Consider the following 25,008-nt stretch of genomic DNA (forward strand, 5'->3'; position numbering starts at 1 on the left):
ATCTGCAGGTCTCCGTAGAACCACAACCTCGGCAGGTCCCGAAGGACCACAGCATTCCCCTCCTGCTGCCCTGCCCACCCACTGGCATCTGTGTCCGTCCCCCTGCTCTGCCTCATCCCTCTCCCACCACGTCCCGCCTCCCCTCCCCCGCACTCGGCCCAGCCCACTGATTCTCCCATCTGGTTCCATCCGTCTGCAGCTCCCGCTTGCTGTTCTCCAGTCCCACCACTGTGGCCTATAGCTGCCTCTCGGCCCATCGACCCACTGGCCACGCTGACGCACCGCCCGTCAGCCAGCAGTCCCCTCTGGGGGTTGCAGCTGCAGAGCGCCTGCCCCTGCCCAGGTTCCCGGGTGGCCCACCTCCCAGAGCTCAGAGATGCCAGAGTCTACTGGCCTCGCCTGGGCCTCGTGGGGCTTACACAGCACGAGGGGAGAGGAAGCACAAGCAAGGACTCAGCCAGTCACTTCCACCACGACACGCACTGCAGAGAAAGTGGGACTGGGCCAGGCGGGCGGCGTGCTGGGCGGCCCACTGTAGTTACGCATCTAGCTAGGAGTTCAGCTCCTTCTCCAGGTAGGTGGGTCGGGTCTGCCTTTCCCCAGCAGGGGACGCTGTAAAGCAGGGCCTGTACCCGAGTCACCTTCACAAAGCCCACCTGGCACAGAGCTCGGAGCCCAGTGACGCCCTCCAACTGCCCGCTGGTGAACCAGGACATGTCTCAAGGTCATGCAGGACAAACCAAAGTGGAAATGGCTCCTGGGAGCTAATGATTGAAATCACGGCCTCAATCTCCAGCTGCCTTGGAGTCTGCCTGGGAGGTGTTCTCCCTGGGGCGGGGCTGCCAATGCTGGCGGTGCCAGCGGCCGTGGGCCGTGCTGGTCCGGGTGGGGGCTTCACCCTGCTGCCTCCCCCGGGCTGGCTGGTGCCGCCAGCAGCCACCCTCAGATGGGAAATAAAGTGCTGTGGAAAACACAACTGGAGTTTATTGACTCCAACTTTAGGGGTCCACAGAGAAAATGCACTTCACCAAGGGCCTGATTGCCTCCCAGGGAGTTGTCAGGGCGGAATCCGAGAATCACTGAAAAGGAAAACAGCTCCCCACTGCCCACCTGGGCTGCACTGTTCTCCACACGGGGGGAGGGGGGAGGCGGGAGGCGGAGGCGGGGGGGCACGTCCCGCACCCAGCTGCTCACCAGAATCTCCCAGCATGCACCGGGGAGGCTCTGTTTCTACAAAGCCCCCCGGGGAGATCAGGCAACCAGCCAGTCAGGGAGGCCCAGCCTTTGAGGCCCACCCACTGTGCGGGGACAGCCACCTGCGGGCAGCCAGAAACCACCTTGTTCACCATCCCAGGACCTTCTCACACCTGAAGACAGGTGACTCCCCCATTCAGGCCCCAAGTCCCAGGCCAGATGAAAGGGCCCCATCCCAGGCAACGGCACTCTGATGGGGAGGGTCGGCCATGAGCTGAGGTGACACAGGACGACACTGGTTTCCGTGTTCACATTCTTAGAGCTGTCCCTTGGGGACTTGAAGGGTGCCGGTCAGAGTTCAATCAGAGTCACCTGGGAACTCACCAAACCCGAAAATTCCCAGGCCCCCCCACTCCACGGGGACCCACTGGATCAGAGTCCCCGGTGACCCCGTGACCTGCCCTCTTGCAGCCCCTCCAGCTGACTCGGATGCCAGCTCAAAGTCGGTGTTGGAGGATGAAGGGAAGACAGTCCCCTTTCCCTGTGGTTTATGTGTAAAAGCCCTTCCCTCCCAGGGAAACTCTGGGAGACCCGGGGGCCCATGGTTCCTGACACAGCTGGCTGCGGTACTTGTGCCTGCAGCCTTGCTCCCCAGCCCCTCCCGCAGCACCCTGCCCCCTCCTTCTGCGTTCCCCACGTGCTTGGGGACCATGAATAATTCACAGGAGAAAAGTGTCGGCAGCTGAAAGCATCCTGTGCCCAGAGGTTCACGGTCAGCGTTGGGTTACAGTAGGTGTTTCCTCCTATTGCTGGGATCGGAAAAGGAGTTGCCAGCGCGGTAACTCGGCAGACGGTGTGCACGGCAGGTGTCAGCAGGCCTGAGGAGGGGGGAGCCGTTTAGGGCCTCCTCCTCCAAGTGGGGTCCCTGGACCCCCTGCATCCACCGAGCCACCTGGGCGTCCGTTCAGAATGCACGGTCTCGGGCCGCACTGGGATCTGCACTGTCCCAGGGTCCCAGGGTGATGGACAAGCTTCGGCGAAGCCCAAGTTCAAGGTCACACAGCTGGAGGTGTGTCTCCTGCCCTGTGCCTCAAAGGGGCAGGCCCGCCCGCCACAGCAAACCCTCGGATCCTCCCTCCTGAACATTTCCAAGGAAAACGAAGGTACCCTCTGAGAGCCCTCCCAGCTGAGCCGTTTTATGCGGAACAGCTGGTTCTCGAGTTTTCTGCTTCTTCGCCCACACAGCAGAAGGAAGAAATAGTACTCTCATACGTCAAAACGGCTCGCCAGGGTACACAGGGCGGAAATGAAAAGGCGGAGGGGCGTGTGGCTGGAAACCGTCTCCCAGGTAACAGTGGCCGGCTCACCTGAATCCTCCTAAGCCCCCCTCCCCCACACCACCTGTGCTTCTAAAATCCCAGAGGCTAACCCACTGCCGGCCTCTGTCAGACTCCCATCGGTTCTTGTCGATAAAACCACAGATCTGCAAACTGCACCCCTGACCAAATGGGAACCTCTGAGGTCGGGGCCGAGGAGTGCGCTTCCAACAAAGCCCCCGAGCATTTTCCACGGCAGCCAGAGAAGCCCCGGGCAAGGCCAGACGCCATTGACTTAGAACGCAACCTCCCTGCACACTGTGGTGCAGCCGCGGTCTGGCCGGCAGCTCTCATCATCCAACACGAACACCACCACCTCAGCCCAGCCCAGCCCAGCCCTGAAAGCACCTGACCTTGGCTCTCCACAGCCCACCCCAGCGGGGATTAGGCGGAAGGGAGCCGGCTGGCCACGGCGTGGCTCCCAGCGGGCAGGCCACCGGTACCTGCAGGATGAATGAGTCAAAGGACACGCCCTGGGGACCGCACCTCGTGGCTTCTCTCTCCCAGGATAAGTTACAAGGATGGCCAGGGTCTACGCTTGTTCTCTAGCTTCGGACCAAAGAGGGTGACGTCACCCTTCAGCACCCGCCCGCACCCTGCTGAGCAGACAGCTGAGTCGAATCCACCCTACTCTCTGGCGTGGCCAGACGGGGCCTCAAACTCAGGAGCGAGAGAAGTGTAAAAACAGGAGAAGGAAGACAAGATTCTCATAAACACGGACACTACTTTCTCCCTCGTCCTCCGTGACAAGTGCCGTGTGGGTTCCATGAAGAAGATAATTACGTCAACGAGGCGTGGGGGGCAGCTGTCCAGGGGCTGCCCCCCAGATGCGGGGAGTGGGCTCCACTCCCACAGAAGACGGTAACAGCCTTCTGGGATGTCCCCTGAGCCCCACCCACCCGAAGGCCTGGACTAGGAGCTCACGTGTAACAGGTAGTCATTTTAACAGACTACACTTGGCTACATCCAAGAATAGTCAGAACTCGCTGGCAGGCAGCGATCTAGGGCCAGGTCCGCTTCCGAACCCACAGCAGAAGCAGAGCAGGGGGGTCGGGGAGAAGAGGGAGCAACGTCTATTAAGTGCCACTGGGCTGCCGGGCACTCTGTGAGGACTGTCCCAGTTCGTCCCAAGGACAGCCCTGAAGGGCACCACGGCAAGGTCGCTCGGTGCGAGCAGGTGGCAGGATGAGAGGCCTGGCTTGGCCATGTCCGATGCCCCCATGCACTCACTCAGGAGAGAAGGCTCGGGAGACACCAGGGGCGCCAGCGACCCGCACGAGCTCCCCACACCACACACGCTATAGACTCTGGGTTCTCTGGAGCTGGGACCTCCAGAGCCACCGCACGGCTGAAGTCAGTTTCGTCCCCCGGGTGTCAGCACTGGACCCCGAGAAGGAATGGCGAGCTGACTCCTGCTCCACTGGGGATGATGAGCCTTGAAACACTGCACTGAGTTAACCATCCAGACGCCCGAGGCCTCCTATCACGTGATGCCCCCGGTACAAACGTGCAGACCCGGCACAGCCTCGGAGACAGGAGGCAGGCTGGCGGCTGCCCGGGGCTGGCGGCGGAAGGGGCAGGGGGAGATGCTTTATCGGCATGGCTGCTGTTTGTGGGTGATGAAAATGTTCTGGGACTGGACAGAGGGGGCAGCTACACAACACTGGGAAAGCACCAAACGCCACCAACTTCTTCGCTTTCAAATGGACTCTAAAATAATTAATTTCATAAAAAAACAGCGTGGGCAACGGGTTCGAGGTTTCAGCGGAGGATGCTCTTCATTCACCAGGTGCTGCAGCTGCGGGCCCGGCTGTCCCTCGGGAGCCCTTGGTTGGGGGAGCAGGGAGTCAGCGCCACCCCTGGGGACGGAGACAGAGTGGATGCATTCCAGCGTTTTCTCCAAACGGTTATGGAGCCCCTGAGAGAGGAGCTCACAGCCCAGTAGTTTTTGGAAGGTAGGCTTTTTGAAGCTCAAAAAAAGACGGGTTTGGGGCAAATAAAATAAGTATGTCTTCCCAAATTAGATGCTCCACTTGTGAGTAATGGTTGAGACTAATTACGCTGAGCGGGGGCAAGCCTGAAAATAGCAGTGAGTTTTGGAGGACTCTGGGGCTCTCTTCTCGGAGAGTGCTCAGGCCCAGGGAAGCAGCCCAATCCCAGCAGAGACGCACGGTGGCTGCCCCACGGTGGGCACCCCTGTGCCATCCCGTGGATTCCAGCGTTTCCACGTCGCTTGGGAAATGCGCCAGCACTAGAGGCAGAGGAGGTGGTTTCATTGGCCCTTCGTAATGAAGTGCTGCTGACCCACACATGCCACCATCGAGGTGACATCTTCTTACCTATGGCCGGAAGGCCGCCCCCCAAGCTTGGTAGACGATAAGACCTTGTTTCCTAAGACAAACCGCGGTGCTCCGGCCAACCATAACACTTCCTCTTTCTAGAGTCTCCTTCCTTCTTTGATAATGCCCAAGTGAACAGGCTCACAGAACAGGTAGGAGGGTACAAACACGGGGCAAGACAGCTTCTAAGCCCCAGTCAAGGCTCCCAAGTCAGAGCATTTTTACGTGCGAGGCCTCAGACCCGGCAACAAAAAGGGGAAAGGCTGGGAAGCAAGAGAAAGCGAACACAACCAGGCAGGAAACAAGGATTTAGGTACTTAATCCTACCCCCCCCACACCCCAATCATTTAGGAGCAGAACAAAGTTGGCAGCTCCCTCTGGCTGCTATCCCTACCCCCCCACCCGCCCCCCCCGCCCCCCCCCCCCCCCCCCCACAGACCACCTACACGTTCTTCCACCCCTGGACATGGATTTCCTCAGCCCATACACACTCGTTCCCTCTCGGCCTCTCTCCAGAATGCAAGCCTCCCGGCCGGCCCCACACATGCCTGTGAAGAGCCCACTGGTATTCAGGCCCGGGGCGTTCCACAGAATCGGTGCCCGCAGACCCTTGGGGAGGTTGCTCTGGCTGCCATGCCATTCCTCTCCGCCAGCCCCCAGCGCTTCCAGAAGGCCGTTTCTACACAGCTCGCCTCCCTCGGCGGCAGTCATTGTAAAAATAGACTGCAGAGCCGTGGGCGAAAGTGTTCCTGATTCATGACTTATTTTGATTTGCATCGGGTCGAGTCCTTGTCGTTAAAGCCTGCCTATTCCTGCTTTATGGCAGGGCGCACCACAGAGACCCGACGGCTCTCTGTGCTGCGTGGACGGCAAGGCACGGAGGGCCCGCGAGCTTTTGTTCCCGGGCACGCGGTGGCCGCAAGAGCGGTGGCTCGTGAATCAGCACCCTCCCTGTGGAGACCGTGAGGACAGGCGCTGGTCCCCGATTTCCCGTGCTAACGGCAGACACGGAAAACCAGATCCCCCGCCAAACCGTCTTTTGGTCAGCCTCCTGCTCCCATTACACTTTCGGGCAGAGGCGTTTAAAAATAGCCACACCGCCTGACATTAGTTTCGTAGGTTCTTCAGGCTCCTTCCAACACACAGGCAGTGGGTGGCGTGAGAGCCAACAGGACAGAGAGAGGAGGGGATGCATCACAGGATCGGGCAGCACACCGATGCCATGGCAGTGCCCCCAGCGCACCAGAGGAAACCCCTATAACTATGGGTCAGAACCAGGGCAGTGTGTGCTCGCCGGAAGGCCCACAGGCTGCCCAGCATCACCGCGGGCTCCTTACACACGGCACCTGGGCTGACTCACACTACGGCCCTGAGACAGGTGCATGGTCCCCACTGGAGAGATGGGGAACACAGGGCTGGAGGGATGAGCCAGGACCCAAATCCTTGTCCCTCTGACCCCCGGAGGTCACTTGGCCTCTCGCCAAAGTGGCCACAAGGAGCGGGGGAATGTGATCACACTTGTATGTTACAAGAGTTACTCTGGTAACCATGGAAATGAGGGACTAAAATCACAGAAACCAAATACTAATTTTACATTTTCATTTTTCTCTCTGTTTCCAAATTTTCTAGATGTCATATGAATACTGACTAATGGCTTGAATTTTATCCATGTAGAAGACACGCGTTGTGTGCATACAGACACACACAGTTAATTCTTTTTCATAAATAAGAGCTGACTAAGTGCCACTGATAAATAAATGAAGGCCTGGCTGGTGTGGCTCAGTGGATTGAGCGTGGGACTGCGAACCAAAGCGTCGCAGGTTCGATTCCCGGTCAGGGCACATGCCTGGGTTGCAGACCAGGTCCCCAGTAGGAGGCGTGCATCAGGCAACCACACATTGATGTTTCACTCCCCCTCTTTCTCCCTCCCTTCCCCTCTCTCTAAAATAAAGAAATAAAACTAAAAAAAACCCCAACAAAATAAATAAATGAAAGGAGGAGGAAAACAATAAATGTCTAGGCTGGATCCTGAGAGGATGCCCAAGAACACTGGTTTCTCCTCCCCTCTCATTCGCAAACAGCCGCCCAAACTGAACGCACAACAAGGATGCCTGGGCGGTGAGAAACCAAATGAACCATCCCCGCCCAGAGGCTTACTCCTCCCCTAGGGTTGCAGCCAGGTGGAGCGGGGAGGAAGGACCACGGTGGAGAATATTCGTAGCAGCACAAAACCAGTCTCACACTCTTATAATCAGGCAGAAAAGCCTTGAACGGGCCCCCAGGAGCTGGTGCCCATGTCGGGATTCAGGCAAAACCCCAGAGCTTGCCCCTTTCCCTCCCAGGTGCAGCCCTTTGGCTTGTAAGTGCCGAGGGCCTTGCTCCAGTCCTGGGCGCTCGTCCCTGTGGACTCTGGGAGCTGAGCACCTCAGGCAGAGGCTCTGGGACTCGCGGTGACTTTCTACAGACACTCACGTGGGAGCCACGGGCAGGTAACCAGGAAGGCAGGCGATTTCACAGGGACTCCCACACACACACACGGGGAGCTGCTGTTTTCTCTGGCTGTCTTTTCCCACCTAATTCATTCTGCATGTGAAAGTGAGTCTGTATTTCAGAGGATGGGGGTTTGGGGGGACAGGCCAGGGTCAGGGAAGGAGTGGGGAGGCGGCCCAGGTCAGAGTGCCGAAGGGACACCAAGCCTGGGGTCTAGGGAGGGGCCTTGCGTTACCTCCCTAAGGGATGTCAGTGCACTTCCCTGCATTTCTGTGCAGATGGGTCAGAGTCTCTGAAAGCGGGTTGGATGCTTTCCCAGAAATCCTGAATCTCATTAAGGCCCCGAGTCACCACTTCAGTGCTGCCCAAACAATATGCACCGCCTGCTCATTCTAACGGGGCAGTGAGATTGCTCCATCGAACTAATTTTGTCAAAACAAGCCTTTATGACCAGCTCAATCAGTGTCATCTCACCTGCTAAGCGCGTCAGCATAAATGTTTTTAGCAACGGAGCCAGATGGTTTCACCTGCCTGCCCTTCTGTCTCGTTTAAAATGACAAATTAGCCCAAACTTTGCTGAAGACAAAGTCGCGCGCTCAGGAAATGAATGAACCATTCATGAAAAGTCTCAGAATTCTCTCAAAAAGGTGAATTGAAAATTCTCTTGTACCAACTAATTGTTAGCATTTCCCGATAAGAGACACACACGAGGGCGGCCCAAACACAACAGGAAATTGCACAGCGCTGCTGTCGCCATGGCGACGTGTGTGTGTGTGTGTGTGTGTGTGTGTGTGTGTGTGTGGTGGCTGCGTGCAGTTGTGAAGGGCGTGCAATGGGTTGAGCAGCTTTTCTTTCTGTTGAAAAGCCAATCAGAGTCAAGAGACTAATGAGGGGCAAAAGGGCTTCGTGTGTCCCCCGAATGAGCACGGCCCCTCCAGTCCCGGAAACGCCCCAGAGCGGGTCCTCTCCCAAGCCAATACATGGCCCAGGACGGCAGTTTGCAAACACTTTTGACCATAACTCACAGAAATACATAATTTTTATAAGGCAATCTAGTATAGTGGTCTGCCTGCCAGCCACACAAGTCTGCATGTATCAATCTGTCCCCTCATCCATCCAGCCATTCGTATACTTCTATAATCACACAAATGCTGGCCGTAACTTACGAAATCGATCTCAAAACCCAGAGTCTGAGGATCAGAATCAGGTATTTCTCACCACCAAGTCCTTGGTCTGACCCGAGCACCGTGGAGCCTGCCCTCCTCACTCTCTCGGCCGGACTGTGGGACGTGTTTTGTCGGACTTCATGCAGATACGGCCTTCGAAGTTTCCTTGGACAGACACAACTGTGTCACTAATGTCACTAAAGCCAAGCCAGCTTTGGGACACCGAGTGTGCATTGCTCTTGAGAACCCCAACAAGTGAAACGTCCCTTCCGTGCACACGGTGCGGAGGAAGGCAGCCAGCTCTCTGAAGCCACCTGTCCCTAACAAGGTGAACAAAGCAGGCCAGAGGCAGTGAAGTGATGTGGTCGAAGGGCTGTGATTCTTCTAAAAGCATCACAAGATCCCATGTAGACTTAGGGGCTCCCACTGCCTTTCTGTTTTTAGGAAAAGCCTTCATTTGAAGTGAACAGCAAGTGGGGTCCCTAAACAGGCCTTTTAAATTCCCTTTAAGTGCCCACCAAGAATCTTAATTCAGAAACAGCATCTTTCAGAAATAAAGGTGCAATGCCTTCCTGGACAGACAAAACTGCAAGAATCTGTTGCTGGTAGACCTTCCTTATAAGAAATATGAAAGGAAGTTCTTTAGGCTGAAAGCGAGTGACCCCAGACCAGCCCACATCCTCATGAAAGAAGCGAGGAGAGCAGTGATGTGATTATGCCTTTATAAAGGACCGTGTAAACGCCTGCTCTCTCCTTTACTCCGGTTGGGTGAACAACGCATAGACAGTCTATACTACTGGGCCTGGACCACACAGAAGCCCAATGGAGCTGGCCACAGCCCGAAGGAGCTGGGAAGGATGCAGGTGTCCTGGAACAAGAAAACGATGCTAAATGGGACCGTGGATCCACAGAAACAATGGAAGGAAACCAGGAATGGTAAATAAGAGGTTCATGTTGATAAGTCTGTAAATATTGGGTTGGCCAAAAAGTCCGTAGGGCTTTTTCTGTAAAATAAAAGACATATTTTTCATTTTCACCAATAACTTTATTGATCTGGATATTTGAGGATGTCGTCTATCTCCTGCTATTGGCTTCTCATGGGCAGAGGCCAGGGGTGCTGCTGAACCCTTTCCAACGCATCAGACAGCCCCACAGCAGAGAACTGTTTGGCCAAAACGTCAGCAGGACCAAGAAACTTAGCAAACCGCTTTCGACGCATTTGATCAGTCACAGCACCTTCTCCGCACACTGCACAGAACTTTTCTTGCGTTTCAGATGCATTTGTACCTTTCTCGAAACAACAAAGCATCATACACCGAAAACGGTGCCTGTGTTCCTTCATCTTCAAATTAAAATGGCCGCACAAAAATTGGCCAGTTTCGATAAGATTCTTCAGTGACGCTATATGACAGCTGTCACAGCAGAGTCTAAGGAAATCGTTTCAAATGGAGTTCAAGACGACTAAGCGCTAAAACACTAAATGAACTTTCCGGCCAACCCAACATAAACTCGTTCCCCTCTCTCCTCTCACCTTCTTTAAAAGGCACGAGAACACGCAAGGGGATGACTGTTTCAATGCGCAGCCGGGCCAGCAGCATATCTGCATGTAGCGTGTGTGAGAACAGCACGAAGGGGGAGAAGGAACGCAAAACTACACGGGGGTCACGTGCCCATATCGCACTGACACCGGTTCGTGTAAGCCTGACAGATTAAGGTGCGTACGGTAAACCCTAAAGCAAGCACCTGGCAGCAGCCCGCAGGAAGGCCCGGCAGGCATTGTGTCCCAGGCCATTCGGCAAAAGGGGGGCGGGCTCCTATTTTAACGTTGCTAACGGCAACCACTCAGTCTCAAATCGAGCTTCTCCAGAGGGAAGGTGGAGGAAGTTGCTGCGGCTGCTGATAATGTCAGATACGGATGACGGTGGTGAGGCTACACGGCATCAGTGGTGACAACAATGACAATGACAATGATGATGACAATGACAATGATGATGACAATGACCGCAGCAGCAGCTGGTCAGCAGTAGCAGGGACAGTATTAGCTACCACCACTCTGGGGCTCACTACATACATAATCCCCTTTACCTCCTACATTATCTCACCTAGTTCTCATTAAAACCCCCCAGGAAGTAGGTGTCATTGTGTCATCCCCCATACCCCCCACCCAGTGCTGAAAAGAACCTGAGGATTGTCAGGAATCCGCCGTAGAAGCTTCACGACTAGGAAACCGCAGGGTGGACCCAGCCCCAGCCTGGGTGCCCGGGAGCTCAGAGCCTAGAGGGCTGGGCGCGGCCTTGCTCCATGGCTGGGTGGTGGCCTGTGCGGCTGGCCGGGGAGGCTGGGGTGGGCTGGGAGTGGCACAGGCGATGGCTGTGAGCCTGGCAGGTCTAGGGTGGGGTCAGCCAGTGCTCTACCCTCTGACCCTTCAGGGAAAGGGTGACCTCCAGCTGGTGTCCACGGCCAACCTATTGTTTGCTGCCTTGCAGGAAGCCGTTTGAAAGGGTCATTGAAAAATGATCTCGCTAAATCAAGCTGTACCAATATTTTTATTTCCTTTCATGCCATGCCATGTTTTAAAGGCATTAGGTGGGCCTGTTTATAGAGCCTGGGAAATAGTCCGTGTGACGTAAGTTCAAGACACAAAAGCGGCCCGCTCTTAAAGGGAAAATGGAACAGAGTCGGAGGTCACGCTTCCTTCTCGGAGCACGTCCTCACTCTCGTGCCCAGTGGACGTTGGACGAAACCGCCCATCGGGTCCAAGCGGCTCTCCCAGAGGACATACATGCCACCTGTCCTGACACGTATGCACACCAGCGCATCTTCTTGATCTTCTTGTGGCTCTAACTAACTTCTTAAACGAGACATTGGTGGAGAGACTTAAGGTTATTAGCTGTAGGGTTCGAAGCTTATTTTTAAATAGATGACAAATCACCGTCACTTGCCTGGGCGATGGCTGTATGTAGTGTTAGTGGGGAAGGGAAAGCCGGAGGCCTGACGTCCCAAGTGTCCCCGCCCTGCTGCACCTGAGTGAAGACAAGGAACACCTGAAGAGGTAAACGCTGGAACCCTACTGATCTGTATACGGGGGCGGGGGCGGGGGAGGTCGCCACTCGGCTCTTCCCAGAGGCGTGGGTTGATGGCGACTAAGGCGGATGAGACACACAGGCCTGAAACCCAGTGAGGACCCCGGGGGGCGGCGGTGGCGGTGGCGGGGGAAGGAGGAGAGAAAAATGTTAGCAAACAGAGTGAGGAAAGGAGAATTTCCCCCTCTTTGCAATGCAATCAAGGACCCACTGTGGAAAGGACCCCCGAGAGTGCCAGGGTGGGCAGGAGCCGCAGAGAGCCCGACGTCAGTTCCAGGGATGGAGAAGGGGGCCCGGCCTCTGAGAAAGGTCCGCACGGCCTAACGGCCCGACAGCCGCGAGGCTGGGGACCTGGGGCTGGGGGCACACTCTCCTATGCCAGAGCCTCCCCGTGCTGGCTCTGGGCTGCAGATCCAGCAAAGTCCATCCCAAAGAAGGGCAGGTTCTGCACCTCCCCTGGGCGCTGGTCAGACAAACGGCCGGTCCCTGGAAACTACAGGACTGAGGTCACGACAGCCATGCCCAACGTCAGGGAGAAAACACACCAGGAGTCTCACTGCCTAGGAGACCCCCGAACGCTGCTGCTTCGTGTTAGCCTTTTCTGTGACGCTTTCCACCCCCTGAGCACTCGGTCAGCCCGAACCTGCCAGGGCACCTGTGAGGGCGTGCGCCCTTCGGCAAAGCTCCCACCTCCCTGGGGAAAGGCACCTGCTGGTCTCTGGGGACCGTCTGCCCGGAAGGGGCCGTTTCTGCCGGCTGGGATCTCAGGGGGTCGGTAACTGCCAGACCCAAAGGCCTGTTGCTGCTCGGAGCCCAGCTGTGCAGGCAGCCAAAGGGGTTTGAGGCTGTGCAGGATGCGTGTATCACTGAGGCTCTTCTGGCCGGCTCTGTCTCTTAAGTAAGACGCCTTTCTCATTGAAAGGAAGAAACGGGCAAGCTGAAGGTAAAGGCAGCATTATTACCAGTACAATGATGGTGTCTACTTCCATTGCAATGCAAACAAATAAATAAATAAATAAATAGCCTAATTGGCCACAACAGCAAAAAGCTGCCACCTCCCAAGTTGCCTCTGAGGATGGACTGCTCAACAGCAGTGTTGGTGACAATCGATGGCATTCCTCAGGAGAGCTGCTGGGACTTCAGTGCCCTCACTCCCTGCGTCTGGTCAGGATGCAGGCTGAGTCGGGGGCAGGGGGTGCTGGGGGGCACCCCGGAGCCTGCATTTCTGAGCAGCTCCCAGGGCTGCTGTCTGCAGACTGTGCTCTGAGCAGCAAAGCTCTACGAGGTACAGAGTGCTTTTCTCGGGGGCTCCCCCACTTGTCTGGGGGGATGAGGATCTGTTAGTCGTGAGGCTCCTATAAACGGGTGCGAGAAGCAGTCCTGGGCCAGGCAATAGACCACAGGTCACTCCCGACGCAATTGCTCGCCACCACGCTCGCCACGCTCGTGTGGACGGGCTGCTCCTGGACTTTTGTGGAAGTGTTTGCTCCTTGCCTGGCACAGAGAGAGCTCGGCAGGGGCCTGCACTGGGAGTGACTGGATGAGCACACAGACGAAAAGAGGAAAAGGAAACAGGCCCCTGGCTCCCAGCTTTCCCCGGGCCTATGTAGACCATCTTGTAAAGCTGCCCGCTGGTCACGCGTGGAGAAGGTGCAAACCGTCCCCAGACTCCGGGAGGAAGAGGAAGGGAGAAGAGGGAAAGAAACCACGTCCCGCAGCCAGACACAGTGCTGACTCTTTCACGCCAACTGTCTACTGAGCCTTTCCCAAACCCCAGTGATGGGGGGTCACGGAGAGCCCCACTGTGCAGAGACGACCAGAGACCCAAAGCGACACAGCTAAGGAGGCGCAGCCAGGCGTCGGGTCCCGCTGTCTGAGCCCCAACTGTCTGTGGGATCCCACCGCCGTCAGCGCCCCCAAATCGGCTGAACCAGCGGCCTCTCCAAACCAGATTCTGACAGCCCCCAAACCCCATCGATGGTTTTGGCGCCTGAGTTTAGTGTTTTTATTGCAGCAATGCCCCTCAGCCCGCAGGCTCTGCATGTCACCAGCTTGGTCTGATGCTGCTGCTGCTGTGTCCTGTTTTAAATGGAGAAGTAAAACAAGGAACAGCAGTGAATACCGAGAAGAGAACTGATTTAGGAGGGGTGACTTTTACAAAGTTTCAATACCACGCAAAGAGAAGAATCTTCGTGCGCCCCTGGGCCTAGTATGACTCAATGGCTGAGTGCCCGTGAGGAATTAATGTCCGCAATTAAGAATTCATAGGACTTGAGTGCCTCCGCCTTCGGAAATCCTTCCTCTACACGGACTCACGCGGGGTCAGGCCGCCTCTCCGAGGGCAGGCGGCAGCACTGTCCCCGTCCCCCCCACCCCGGGATGGAAATGAGGCCGGTGGGACGTACAATTCAGAGCCCGAGCTGGACCCCCCCACTCCTCATGTCGAGGCTGGGCACTTAAAAACCTGACTGCTCCAGTGACCCCTCGTCCAAACATTTTCAATCTGCAAACAAAATAATACCGTGCCAGTGCTCCTCTCTCTAACCACCTTCTTTGACGTTAATGTAGATGCTAATTAACACCCACAGCCACATGCTTGGGAAGAATCCTGAGCTGCCCAGGGAGCAGCTGGGTATGAGTTGGGGGGGTGTCCGTGGGTGGCACTTGGGAGCCTGGCCTCACTGGCACCTGCCCAGCCTGCTTTAGGGAGCCCACCCCACCCCACATGCAGAACTTGAACCCCCAACCGGCCAAAACTCCCAGCTGCATCTCGACCTGAACAGAGAAAGCCGAGACACGCCAGAGAGCTCTCTCGGGGCACGGTGAAAACCTCAGTCTGAGGCGGGGAGGGGGCTGCCCAGTCCTCAGAAGTAGCCTAAAAGGGGCTCCCGCTGGTGAACTCGTCTACGGGCCAGAAAAAGCATTCACTTTGGAAATGAGACCACAGGGCTCAGTCCCTTCTCTGCCATATTACATCACCTCACGGGGCCTCAATGCTGTCATCCACCAGCCCAGGCAGTGACACGCACGGCACAGACGCAGCGAGAAGGCTGCCTCGGGATCTGGCGTGCAGGTGGGGTCCAGGTTTCGGGGTCTGCTCCAGAGCATGGCCATGGCTGGGTGAGCCTCGGCCCTCCCAGGGCCCCAAAGGGCCCAGCAAGGCAGGCTTTGCCAGGGTTAATGGCAGATGAGCAACGTGGGGTGGGGGGTTTTGATTAAAAATGTGCACGGTGCTCTGACTGTTGAGAACACGAGAGGAGCTGAATTTTTCCTGGTGTGTACCACTCCACTCGGAGGTTGTGGGCGTGGGGTAGGAAGAACAAAACATTTACCTTTTCCAAGGCCTCTCTGTCAAGGAGCTCTTGCACAGCGAGAAGCTTGATGCTGTAAGAAAAAAGTAAAACCACGCTTGAAAACAAACCATTTCACGTCACCAAGCATCACCCAGGCCACCAGAACAGAAGTTTGACGTGTCAGCCTGCATCTCTGCGTCACCTCCCACCGTCAGGCGACCCTGGGTTTGATTGGCGATGACCATTTCAGAACTGTCAAAACCGTTTCTAAATCACGGAAGTGCAAATACCCCGAAGGGTCGAAAACACGGACTCCAACAGGTACGTGCGCCCAGGTTCCTGGCAGGGCTGTTCGTAACAGCCAAAATGTCCATCAGTGGATGTGCGCATACAGAAAGTCTGGCACATACACACCGTGGAGTGTGATCCGGCCTCAAAAAAGAGGAAATTCTGGCAGGGGCTGCAACATGGGTGACCCTTGAGGGCAGTATGAGACAAACTAAGCCAGACGGAGAAGGAAAGATACTTGGTGATTCCCGCCGTGTGAGGTCCCAAGAGCATCAGATTCATGGGGACAGGAAGTAGGAGGGGGTTCCCAGGCACTGGGAGGGGGATGGGAGTCTGTGTTTAATGGGGACAGAGCTCCAGTGTAGGACGACAGAACAGCTCTGGGGACGGGGTGGTGACCGCTGTACAATGTGAACGCGCTTCATGCCACGGAACTGGACACTTGGAAGTGGTTCAAGTTATAGTAAATTGTATGTTATGTACATTTCACAACAAAAAAAACCCCTTAAAATAATTGATAGCTGCTTCGTGTCAAGAATGAGAATGAATTCAGACGACTATAAACATGGAAATACTCGCCCTTGTTTTGTGTTAACCTTGCCCTGTGGTCCTTTTGGTGATACAACAAGCAGAGAGCTAAAATCTCGGCTTACAAAGAGGCCCGCTCGGCCGCTCCTCGGCTTCCTGCCCATGGACTGCGCCCTACTGTGTGCGGGCTGTGGAGGGTGCACGATGACGCTGACGCACTCCAGGCCCACTAGGTGCTCACGGCCCGTTGGAGGCCACAGTAGGAGGTGCAGTGCACCACGCGGACGGGCTGAGACTTGGAGAGGAGCCGGGCCAGCAGGGGTCAGAGAGGGCTTCCCAGAGGAGGGACCCAGCACACTCTGCCAGGGGAGGGGGGCTGGGGACAAAGGTGACCCACAGAGGGCCAGCACAGGCAAAGGCACCAAGAGAGCCAACACAGCCTGCCAGTTCCTGTCGAGGGGCCAGGGCCCGCACTGCAGCCAGCAGCCGAGATGAGAGCATTCGGAAGCAGGTGGAGGGGTCACAGGAGGGGTGTTTTCCTTTTGTGACGAGTGGCCTCTGACATGTTCACGGTCACAATGAGCAGGCCACCGAGGCTGGGCTCGTTGGCTCACGGGAGGAGGCAGGAGAGTGCAGCGAGACTGTCTAGGGAGTGGGTCAGCGCTGGCAGGGCCAGCGTGCTCCCTCTTTGCACAGCTGGTCTGCCTGTGGTCACTGGCCGCTGTGCCCCCGACCCCCGCCACCTGCACAGGCTCTCCGGAGCAGAAAGGGGCCCCACCTGGTCCCCACACCTCCCTCACAAGGGGTCATGCCCATGACAAAGTCACCTTAATCCACCAAATTCTTTGTACTCACTCTACAAAACTCAGCGAGCACTATCCAACCCGCTGCAGTGACTCACTTAAAAGCCACTCCAGGAAGTGCAATAAAAGTCTGACCAGGAAGTGCAATAAAAGTCTGACCAGGAAGTGCAATAAGAGTCTGAAAAGCTTACAAGAAACCACCACCACCACCACCACCGACTCAGCAGGCACCGCGGCGAGGGGACCGGACTCGGGCATTCCCTCCGCTCCATCACACTGACTTCCCTCCGTCTCCTGGACACGCTTGCTTTGCTGTGCCTCTGACTTGGAAGGGTCTTCCCCGAGACCTCGGAAGACCCACCCCGACTCCTTGCATCATTCGGTCCAAACGCAAAGGCCGCCTTCTCCCTGCAGCGGCCCTGGCCCGCGTGCCTTCTTGTCTCCGTGGAAGGACTGGGACCATGAGGCATTTATTCGCTGGAGTGCTTTCGTCGGTTCCCTCCAACCAGCATGGAGGCTCCTTGAGGCTGGGGGCTCGAGGGTCTCCCCGCCACCCCATGCGCAGAGTCTATAACTGACCCCGGGAAGAACTCAAGGGAGGGTGACTGACCAGCGGGCGGGGCCATGCTGCCTACCCGCCAAGCCCCTACGATAGCCCACCCATTCAGGCCAGAAGAGGCACAATCCACGGCCAAGCCTCGGTCCCTCCATCTAAAAAAGAACGTCTCCAAGGAGCCCAACAAGTGTTCTCCCTCAGTGGACCGTGCTCCGCGCCTCTGTACGGGTGCCCGCCCCTCAGCGAGCCTGTGGCCGGTCGCAGTTCTGGCCCACGCCGCAGCTCGCCCTGACCCCCAGCCCTCGAGTCTGGGTTCCCGGGTACCAGCCTGGATGGCAATGTCTATGCTAAGGAGACTCCGGTTGCGGCTCAGCTTTCAGAAGCTTAAATTGCTTCTGAAATAACCACAGAAAATATTTACACTGGTGGACGTTTTAAATAGTCCGTTGTTCCTGCCCCGCTTCCCGATCCTGAAGGCCAGGGTGGGATCGGATATCAGATATTAATAGGTCTGAACCCTGTGAAGATACTCCGCCCTCTTTCTCTCCCCGTTTGCAAGGACACTCCGTTCGAACCACTGCAGAACGTGAGTCCAGAACCAACGGCCTCAGGCTCTGAATGGAATGACAGTAACATGACGTCGGTGGACCCTTCCTTCGATCAAAGCCTAAAGGACGCTACTCCCTGCTCTCGCCACTCTGCTTGTCTCCCGAACGAGGGTGGCAAACGCTGGGCATGCGTACTGCTGCTGGCCACCCCTCCCCACCCGCCTCGTGGCAATGTCCCCCCCCAACTGGGACACAGAAGCCTTGTCAACACTCCGGGGACCGCCACCAACCTCCTGAAGTTTGTCGCGTGAGATTAGACTGGTTTAACACCTGCTCTAGAAACAATACCAAACAGTACTCACGGGGGAGAGAGAGGTGCATGGGGCAGGGCGGGGAGAAATGGGGCATTTTGACACTACTGAACCCAGTAGCACGAGACAAGGCTGTTTCGGGGCCAGGGGAGAAAGGACGGAGAAGATGGGGAGAAGAAGGCAGGACACGCCAATCTACACGGTTCGGGTTTCACGATGAAGACAGCGCATGTTAACACGAAGCTGCCGTGAGGGCTGCCCCCAACGCTGGGTTTCTTCAGGAAGCCCGGCTTGTTATTTTTGCCTCCTTACCACTGCGGTCCTAAGGCGGACTCGAGACGTTTCCTGTTACATAACTATCGTAATGTTATTTCTTTCCTCATGGGAAACTCTCCAAGTGGAGAGTATTTATTTCCCATTTCTGGTATCCAATTCTCCCAGCACACCGGACACTCCCTGGGAGGGAATCTCGCACACGAAGGAGCAGCAGACCTGTTTACCAAATCCTCCGTTCGACCCCCCTCGCTTCTCACCTGGCAGGGAATCTCATCTCTCACTTCCTTTCTTGCTTCCTTTAACTTCTCACCTGAGGGTATGTTTCCTGACTTTAGAAAGAGAGGCACCTCACACCAAAGCAGTGATTTCTCTAGAAAAATGGCCACGGAAGGGAAACTTCCAAAGTCAAGTTGGGCAACACGGAGAAAGACCTAGAATGCACGCAGTCAGCATTTGCCAGATAAGCTCCAAGGAGCTCAGGAGCCTGAGGGTGGACGTGCTATTCACCTGGTGGCACCCGCCACAGTGAGGTCTGTCACAGAACCAGAAGTGGCGATGGGGCAGGGGCCAGGCGACACACCCCGATGGCAGGGAAGAACGACAGTGACATTGGAGAAACAGAAGGCAAGGGCAGGTGGTACCAAGGTTATCTGGAACCTTTCTCCAGCCGTCGACACTTCTCTAAAGATCAGAATGCACGAAACAACTCTCTTGGCGCCAACCTATTTCATAGGAGCCACAGAGCCGACCTTTATCTCCTCTTCCGCTTTGAGCCCCGTTAACAATAGTCCAGGGCTTGCACCTGGAAGACGGGCACACTGCCATCTTTCCCTTCCACCTCTGGTCCCGAGAACGACTCGTGACATTTGTCTTTGTTCGGTCACCAGACCTTTAATACTAACTTAAATCGTGCTCTAGTATTACTGATTGCAGGGCCTACGCTAGCGATTCCTCAGCTCCACTTCATGTCCCTCTGGGGGTTCTGCAGCGTAGCTTTAAAGGAAATTTTAAAGAGAGGGACAGGTTTGTGTATTTTCCCAAGCCCTTGCATATCTGAGAGATTTGGGGGGACTGAACTTCATATGCCAAAGGTAACTTGGTTGAGGATAAAATTGTTGGATTATAACGTAACCCCCCGAATTGTGCAGACCATTCATAAGTTTCCTGGATAATCAGAACTTTGGATGTGTCGGATTCCCAGACCCCACCTCTGGTTGGGAGTGATACGGGGTCTGGGGTCTGAATCGAGAAAAAAACGAAACCCCCTGGTGTCCTCGTCTCCCGGCAGGTTCCGCAAACACGGCCGCGCTGAGAACAGAGAACGCGTCTCAGGTCAGCTTGACCTTCGTTCCTCTTTTCTGTCTGGGTGCTTGTGGAATGTTTCCCCCCCTCCCTTTATCCTTGTTATTCCATCTCCTTTTCATCGTGTGCCCAGCATGGGTCTCTCGTCCCTGAGCTTGTTCAGATGTGGGGAGGGAGCCCCTGGAATTCCCAGCCAGTCTCTCATCGGGTCGGGGGGCATTACACCGGACAAGCCTGACGGCTGACCCCGACCCCGACCAACCCCATCACCAACCCCAGTCCCGTCGTCCGGTCTACAGCCCTGCCTCTTGTTTCTCTCTTTCTTCCGGAGCCGCTTCTCCAGTTTTGTGTCTTCCGCTCACATCACTGATGTGATGTTCCACAGCCTGTGCATCCGTTGTCTCTTGCCGCTCTAACCCATGATCTCAGACGTGGCGACTCACAGAAATCCTGGCAGCCGGAGTCTGAAATCAGTATCAGGGAGCTGAAATCGAGGTGCTGAGGTGGCCACCCGCCCTCCGCCCCCCGCCCTCCAGAGGGTCGGTCTGCCAGGGAACTGGATCCCTGCCTCTCCCGGCTCCTGGTGGCTGCCGTCACTCCTTGGCTTGTGGCTGCATCATCATTCCCACCTCTGCCTCTGTGGCCTCGCTGCTTTCTCTTCTTTCGTCGAATCTCCCTCTGTCCATCTTTTATAAGGACACTAGTGATGGCATTCAGGGACTGCCCGGAGGTAGGATAACCTGTCTCTGCAAATCCTTACCTAACTGAATCACACGTGCAGAGTTGTGTTGGTTTTGTTTGTTTGTTTTTGAATATATAAGGGAACATTCACAGGTTGCAGGGATGAAGGTGTGGGTATCTTGGAGAGCTACTGTGCAGCCCACCACCTGTTAACATTCTTCTATACTCTCGGTCATTTGGATTTCAGTTCTCTTGGATTTTGCTTTCCCTGAAATTTCCCTTATTTAATCCATCTCCCTTTCAAAGTGTTCTTCCTGTTGCTTTTTCCCACCCACCCATCCTTTCCTGAAGTTTTTCTGCTCCTGCCCCAGGGAGGCCAACGCCTTTCTGTAGGATGCTGAGGATTCCGCACATTTCCCTGGAATCCCCTCCTGGATCCTGCTGTGGATGATTTCCCAGAAGTAGACAGGGCCTCTGGGTCTTCGGGACCTGTTGCCTTCACGTTGTGCTGCAGGACTTTCCCCACAGACTTCTAAAAAACAATCTCTATTCATCCCTGAACGAGGAAAAGCTTACTGAGACCGCAGACTTCCAGCAAGCAGTACGATCCATCCCCCGCCACCTGTGTGAAGAATGAGTCACCTTCCTGTGCCGGCTGTAGGAGGGACAGGGCGAAGGGCACAGCTTCCAGCCAACTCGGAACCTTCGCTCTGTGAGATACGCTGCCTCCTCCGAGACTGTCAATCAACTCGAGACAGAAAGCACCCTATTTCCCAGCATACACAGCAACCCAGCTGGAAACACTTTCCTTTTGGGCAGTGGACTTACTAGAATGTGCTGGAATCGTGCCAGTTACCCCATGTCCCATCGGATCATGCTCCAGTGTTTTCCTTCTCTATTTGGACATAGGAAGGAAGGGAGGGAGGGCAAAGAAAAGAGGTGGGTTAGAAGGACCCATGTCTGAAGCAGTAACTCAGGGTAGAAAAGGAGGGCCAACCAGGTCGAATTGGCTACAGGTGTGCGGGTCAGGAACTAGCAATGGAGAAGGTACACATTACTTGCTGCCTGTTTCCAGGCGGGGGGGGGGGGGGGGGGGGGGGGGGGGGGGGGAGGGTGGGTGTCTCTTCATGACCTCTGTGAGGTGAGCTGGCTCCCTCCGTCCAGTTCTTTTGGCCTCATCATCATCATCATCCGCTGAGGCCTCGTTTTTGCTGCTGGCCTGTGAGTTTTCGTTATTCTGCCAGGTCATCGTGGGTGTCTCAGGGAGAGATCAGGAGGGCCCAAGGCACAGGGTGCCTGGAACGAGGGTCCAGCCTGTGCCCTTCCGATGAACAAGAAGACGGTTTCAGCAGCAGCCAAATGCTTCCAGAGACGGCGTCTCTGAAGGGGTGGAGGACGCCCGGTCTCCTGTGTCAGCCACCAGCTTGTTCAGCAAACGGAAGGACTGGCTCCTCCTCAAACTGCTGGGCTCTTCATTCTCCGTGTGGGGAGAAGTCCCCCAAAGAGAAGCCGTTTCTGTGGCAGGTTGCTCCTCAGGGCCCACGTCAAGCCTCCAGGCTCCTGAGTGGCTGGCGGGTACCCCAGATCCCGGCTTCCGGAGAGACCCACCGAGCAGGGTCAGGATGGCACCTTCTGGAACTCTCTGTACCCACAAACCCCTGGAGCAGCCGGAAGCAAGGAAGCCTGACTTGAGCAGAAAACAGCTGAAGAGGATCAGACCCGAGAGAGGACGCTGGTAAAGGGCGGGGGGAGGGAGACAGCTCCTGCCTGAGGCTGGGAAGCACTTCTCCACACTGTGCTTATTTCTCCGGCAGCCGAGTGCCGACTTCGAACCACTTTTGAGAAAGCTGAAACACTGAACCTCCTCCGAGGTCTGAGGTCCTACAGGAAAGCTGATTACAAGGTTAACGGCATGGCTCACCTGCAGGAGACAAGACCACAGGGCCCTGGGCGACTCTCTCCCTGGGAAGCTCAGAAGGAAAGACGCAGGAACAGGCTGAAATGCAGACCGAACGGACGGAGCGGAGGAGGAGGGTGCCTTTAGCCCGTGGGTCCCGATGTCGGACGCCACTCAGCAAGGCTTACGCTATTTCTCCCACACCTCGGCTCCTCCCGGAGGGCAGGCAGAGCTGTACCAAACTGCAGATTCCAGGGAGAGTCAGAGTCCAGCTACACGGCATTCCGGCACTGATTACGTGACCCACGTGCTACAGCACTGGTTTTTCTTACTCCTGCCGTTGGGAGATCTTGTCCTCAACTGAGGAGGCAGGGGTTTCGCTTCTATGTCACAGCTGCAGAGGGATCTGGTGGCTGCAAGGCCCACACGAGGGCTGGGCACGGAGCCTGGGTCTGTACGGTTTCAAAACACTTGCTGCTTTGTATTCACGCAACAGGTATTAACTGAGCACCTACTACAAGCCAGATGTAGTTCTGATACTCAAGGCAGAGCCAACGAACAAGACGAAGTCTCCCATTCCAGTGAGAGGGGGAGGCAGTGGTCTGCTGATACAGGTTTATCCACTGGCCCCAGGGGGAGCCGAGGCGGGAGCTGGAGCACTTGCCAGTTCCCCTGGTGTTGATACTCCCACGTGGTCCATTGCCAGCCACCAGCTTGATGTGACTGAACATACAGACAAGAAGAAATAGGCACCACTGGCTCCTGTGAGCCTTTTGCACACCAAATCCAGGATACCGTCGGTGAGGAGCGGTCGGCAGCAAACCAGTGATCGTGTCATGCGTGGTATTTCCAGTACATATCATGAGCTAATACATAATAAACTATACAGTTTAGTAAGGAGCCACGTGGTGAAGAGGGTATAAAAGATAATGCGGTGGGGAGTGACCAGGTGTACACGTGTGCATGAGTGGCCAGGCGCTGTGGGGACGCCTGTGAGGACCAAGGCAGCAATCGACCAGAGCTTGGGTTTTCTCGTCTGTACATCAAGATACTGATTCCAACCATAGAAGAGATCCTTGTGAGGATTCAATGAAATGGCCCTTATTATATAGTGTATTGCCTTCCAGTACAGATAGTCAATAAGTGACAGCCATTAATATTTCATTTGAATTGATCTGGACACCATCTGGCACACAATTCTGATCTTCTTTGGAACTAAAAATAACATGCCATTTTCATCCCTAAGACTCAGATTGGTATTTTAGCCACATAAATAGGTTCCAGAAGCTTGATCAGCAATCTGGAAATATTTCCGTAAAGGTGAATGTCGCTCAGCCCAAATTTCACAGCGCTGAGCCTTTTCACGGTGCAGCCGGAATGCGCAGTGTCCCTGCTGTCACACACTAGTTCGATCAAACTCATCCACAGTTAGCACCGTAACTCCAGAGCAGACCCAGGCCCCTCTCCCTCGAAGGGGCACCTGTTCCGTCACCGCTAGCATTTCACCGTGCCCCGCCGCCTCACACATCTGGCCACCACCCTCGGCCAACCCGTCATTTCTGATGCGCTGCAGAGTAAGCCTCGGCCCGGTGACCTGGTTTCTGATCTTTCGCACAAAGGCTGGCCTCGAAGGATCGCCTCTGATTTCCAACTGAACCTCTCCCTGCAGATGCCCGACCCCCACGTGAAATCACATCCTCAGCTCTACTTAAAACATCCACCTGCCTTCTGGCTGGCGTAGCTCAGTGGATTGAGTGCGGGCTGCAAACCAAAGTGTCGCAGGTTCGATTCCCATCAGGACACATGTCTGGGTTGCAGGCCATGACCCCCAGCAACCGCACATTGATGTTTCTCTCTCTCTCTCTCTCTCCCTCCCTTCCCTCTCTAAAAATAAATAAATAAAATCTTAAAAAAAAAACCCACCCACCCCCGCCCACCCCCCAACTCTTGGTCACAACCCGAGTGTCACACAAGCCCCGCCAGGCTCCTTCCTGCTGCTTGCAGTGACTCTTCGCCACCATCTTAAGAACTTAGTGACTTCCCTGGTTTATTTTTCTGGGAAAGAGTAGGAGCAGTGAATGAAATGTGTGAGAACTTTTTTTTTCCCCTTTCAGCACATACTGGAAATTAGAAAGTTATCTAAGACAATATGTGGTCTGTGCTTCCCTCTCAGTGCTCCGGCCGAAATTCCTCGTCTGGCTTTCCCTGGGGACCTTTCACCTCTTAGGCCACAGGGATGTCAGTCACCTCTGGGTTGTGTCAGAGGCGGTGGCCTCGTTAATCGGCAGAAAGCAAGCGTTCGGCCACCGCCTTGTGACACAGACCAGCCAGTAAGATTCTCTGGGCGGTCAGTTGTTTAAAGCGGCGGGTATGAGGGCAGATTTCACAGGAATCTCTTATTTGTTTTTTTTTTTGAAAAAGTTCTTTACAGAACACCCATTACTGCAGAAAATTTAGAGAAGATACACACACAAACATGCACACACATGCACGCACACACACGCAAGGAGTGAAAAGTAAAAGACACATCAGCCATCGTCTTGCTACAAGGAAATACCACTAGCAATTGGATGCACATCCTTTTAGACTTAAAAAAATAAATCTATCCATTTTATAAAGTTGAAGTAATATTGTGTGTGCTCTTTTTATTAACTTTAAATTGCCATTAAATTACAAGTTATGGTCATTATTGACACAATTCCTTGTCATTATTATTTGGTGTAATTTTAATGGCGATATATTCATATATGTAGATACAAACATAGCTATACGCTGGAATCACCTTTGTTGGACATCAAGGCTATCTGAAAATTTTCACTGTTTCTAGTCAGCACTTTGGTGAAAACCTTTGCACCAAAGTTTCCAAATACCACTTTC

At 55.2% G+C, this 25,008-nt stretch overlaps 1 protein-coding gene across 3 annotated transcripts in view; it reads right to left on the reverse strand.

The window, feature by feature from the left end:
* EEPD1 (endonuclease/exonuclease/phosphatase family domain containing 1) overlaps window positions 1-25,008 on the reverse strand; it is a 75,407-nt gene that overhangs the window by 10,638 nt on the left and 39,761 nt on the right. For all 3 annotated transcript variants that reach the window (XM_036010411.1, XM_036010410.1, XM_028525683.2), the window contains exon 3: window positions 14,981-15,032. In XM_036010411.1, the coding sequence (XP_035866304.1) occupies window positions 14,981-15,032 (52 nt within the window). The remainder of the gene's footprint in view (window positions 1-14,980; window positions 15,033-25,008) is intronic.

This window comes from Phyllostomus discolor, chromosome 10 (genome assembly GCF_004126475.2).
Source record: "Phyllostomus discolor isolate MPI-MPIP mPhyDis1 chromosome 10, mPhyDis1.pri.v3, whole genome shotgun sequence".
Taxonomy (NCBI): Eukaryota; Metazoa; Chordata; class Mammalia; order Chiroptera; family Phyllostomidae; genus Phyllostomus; species Phyllostomus discolor.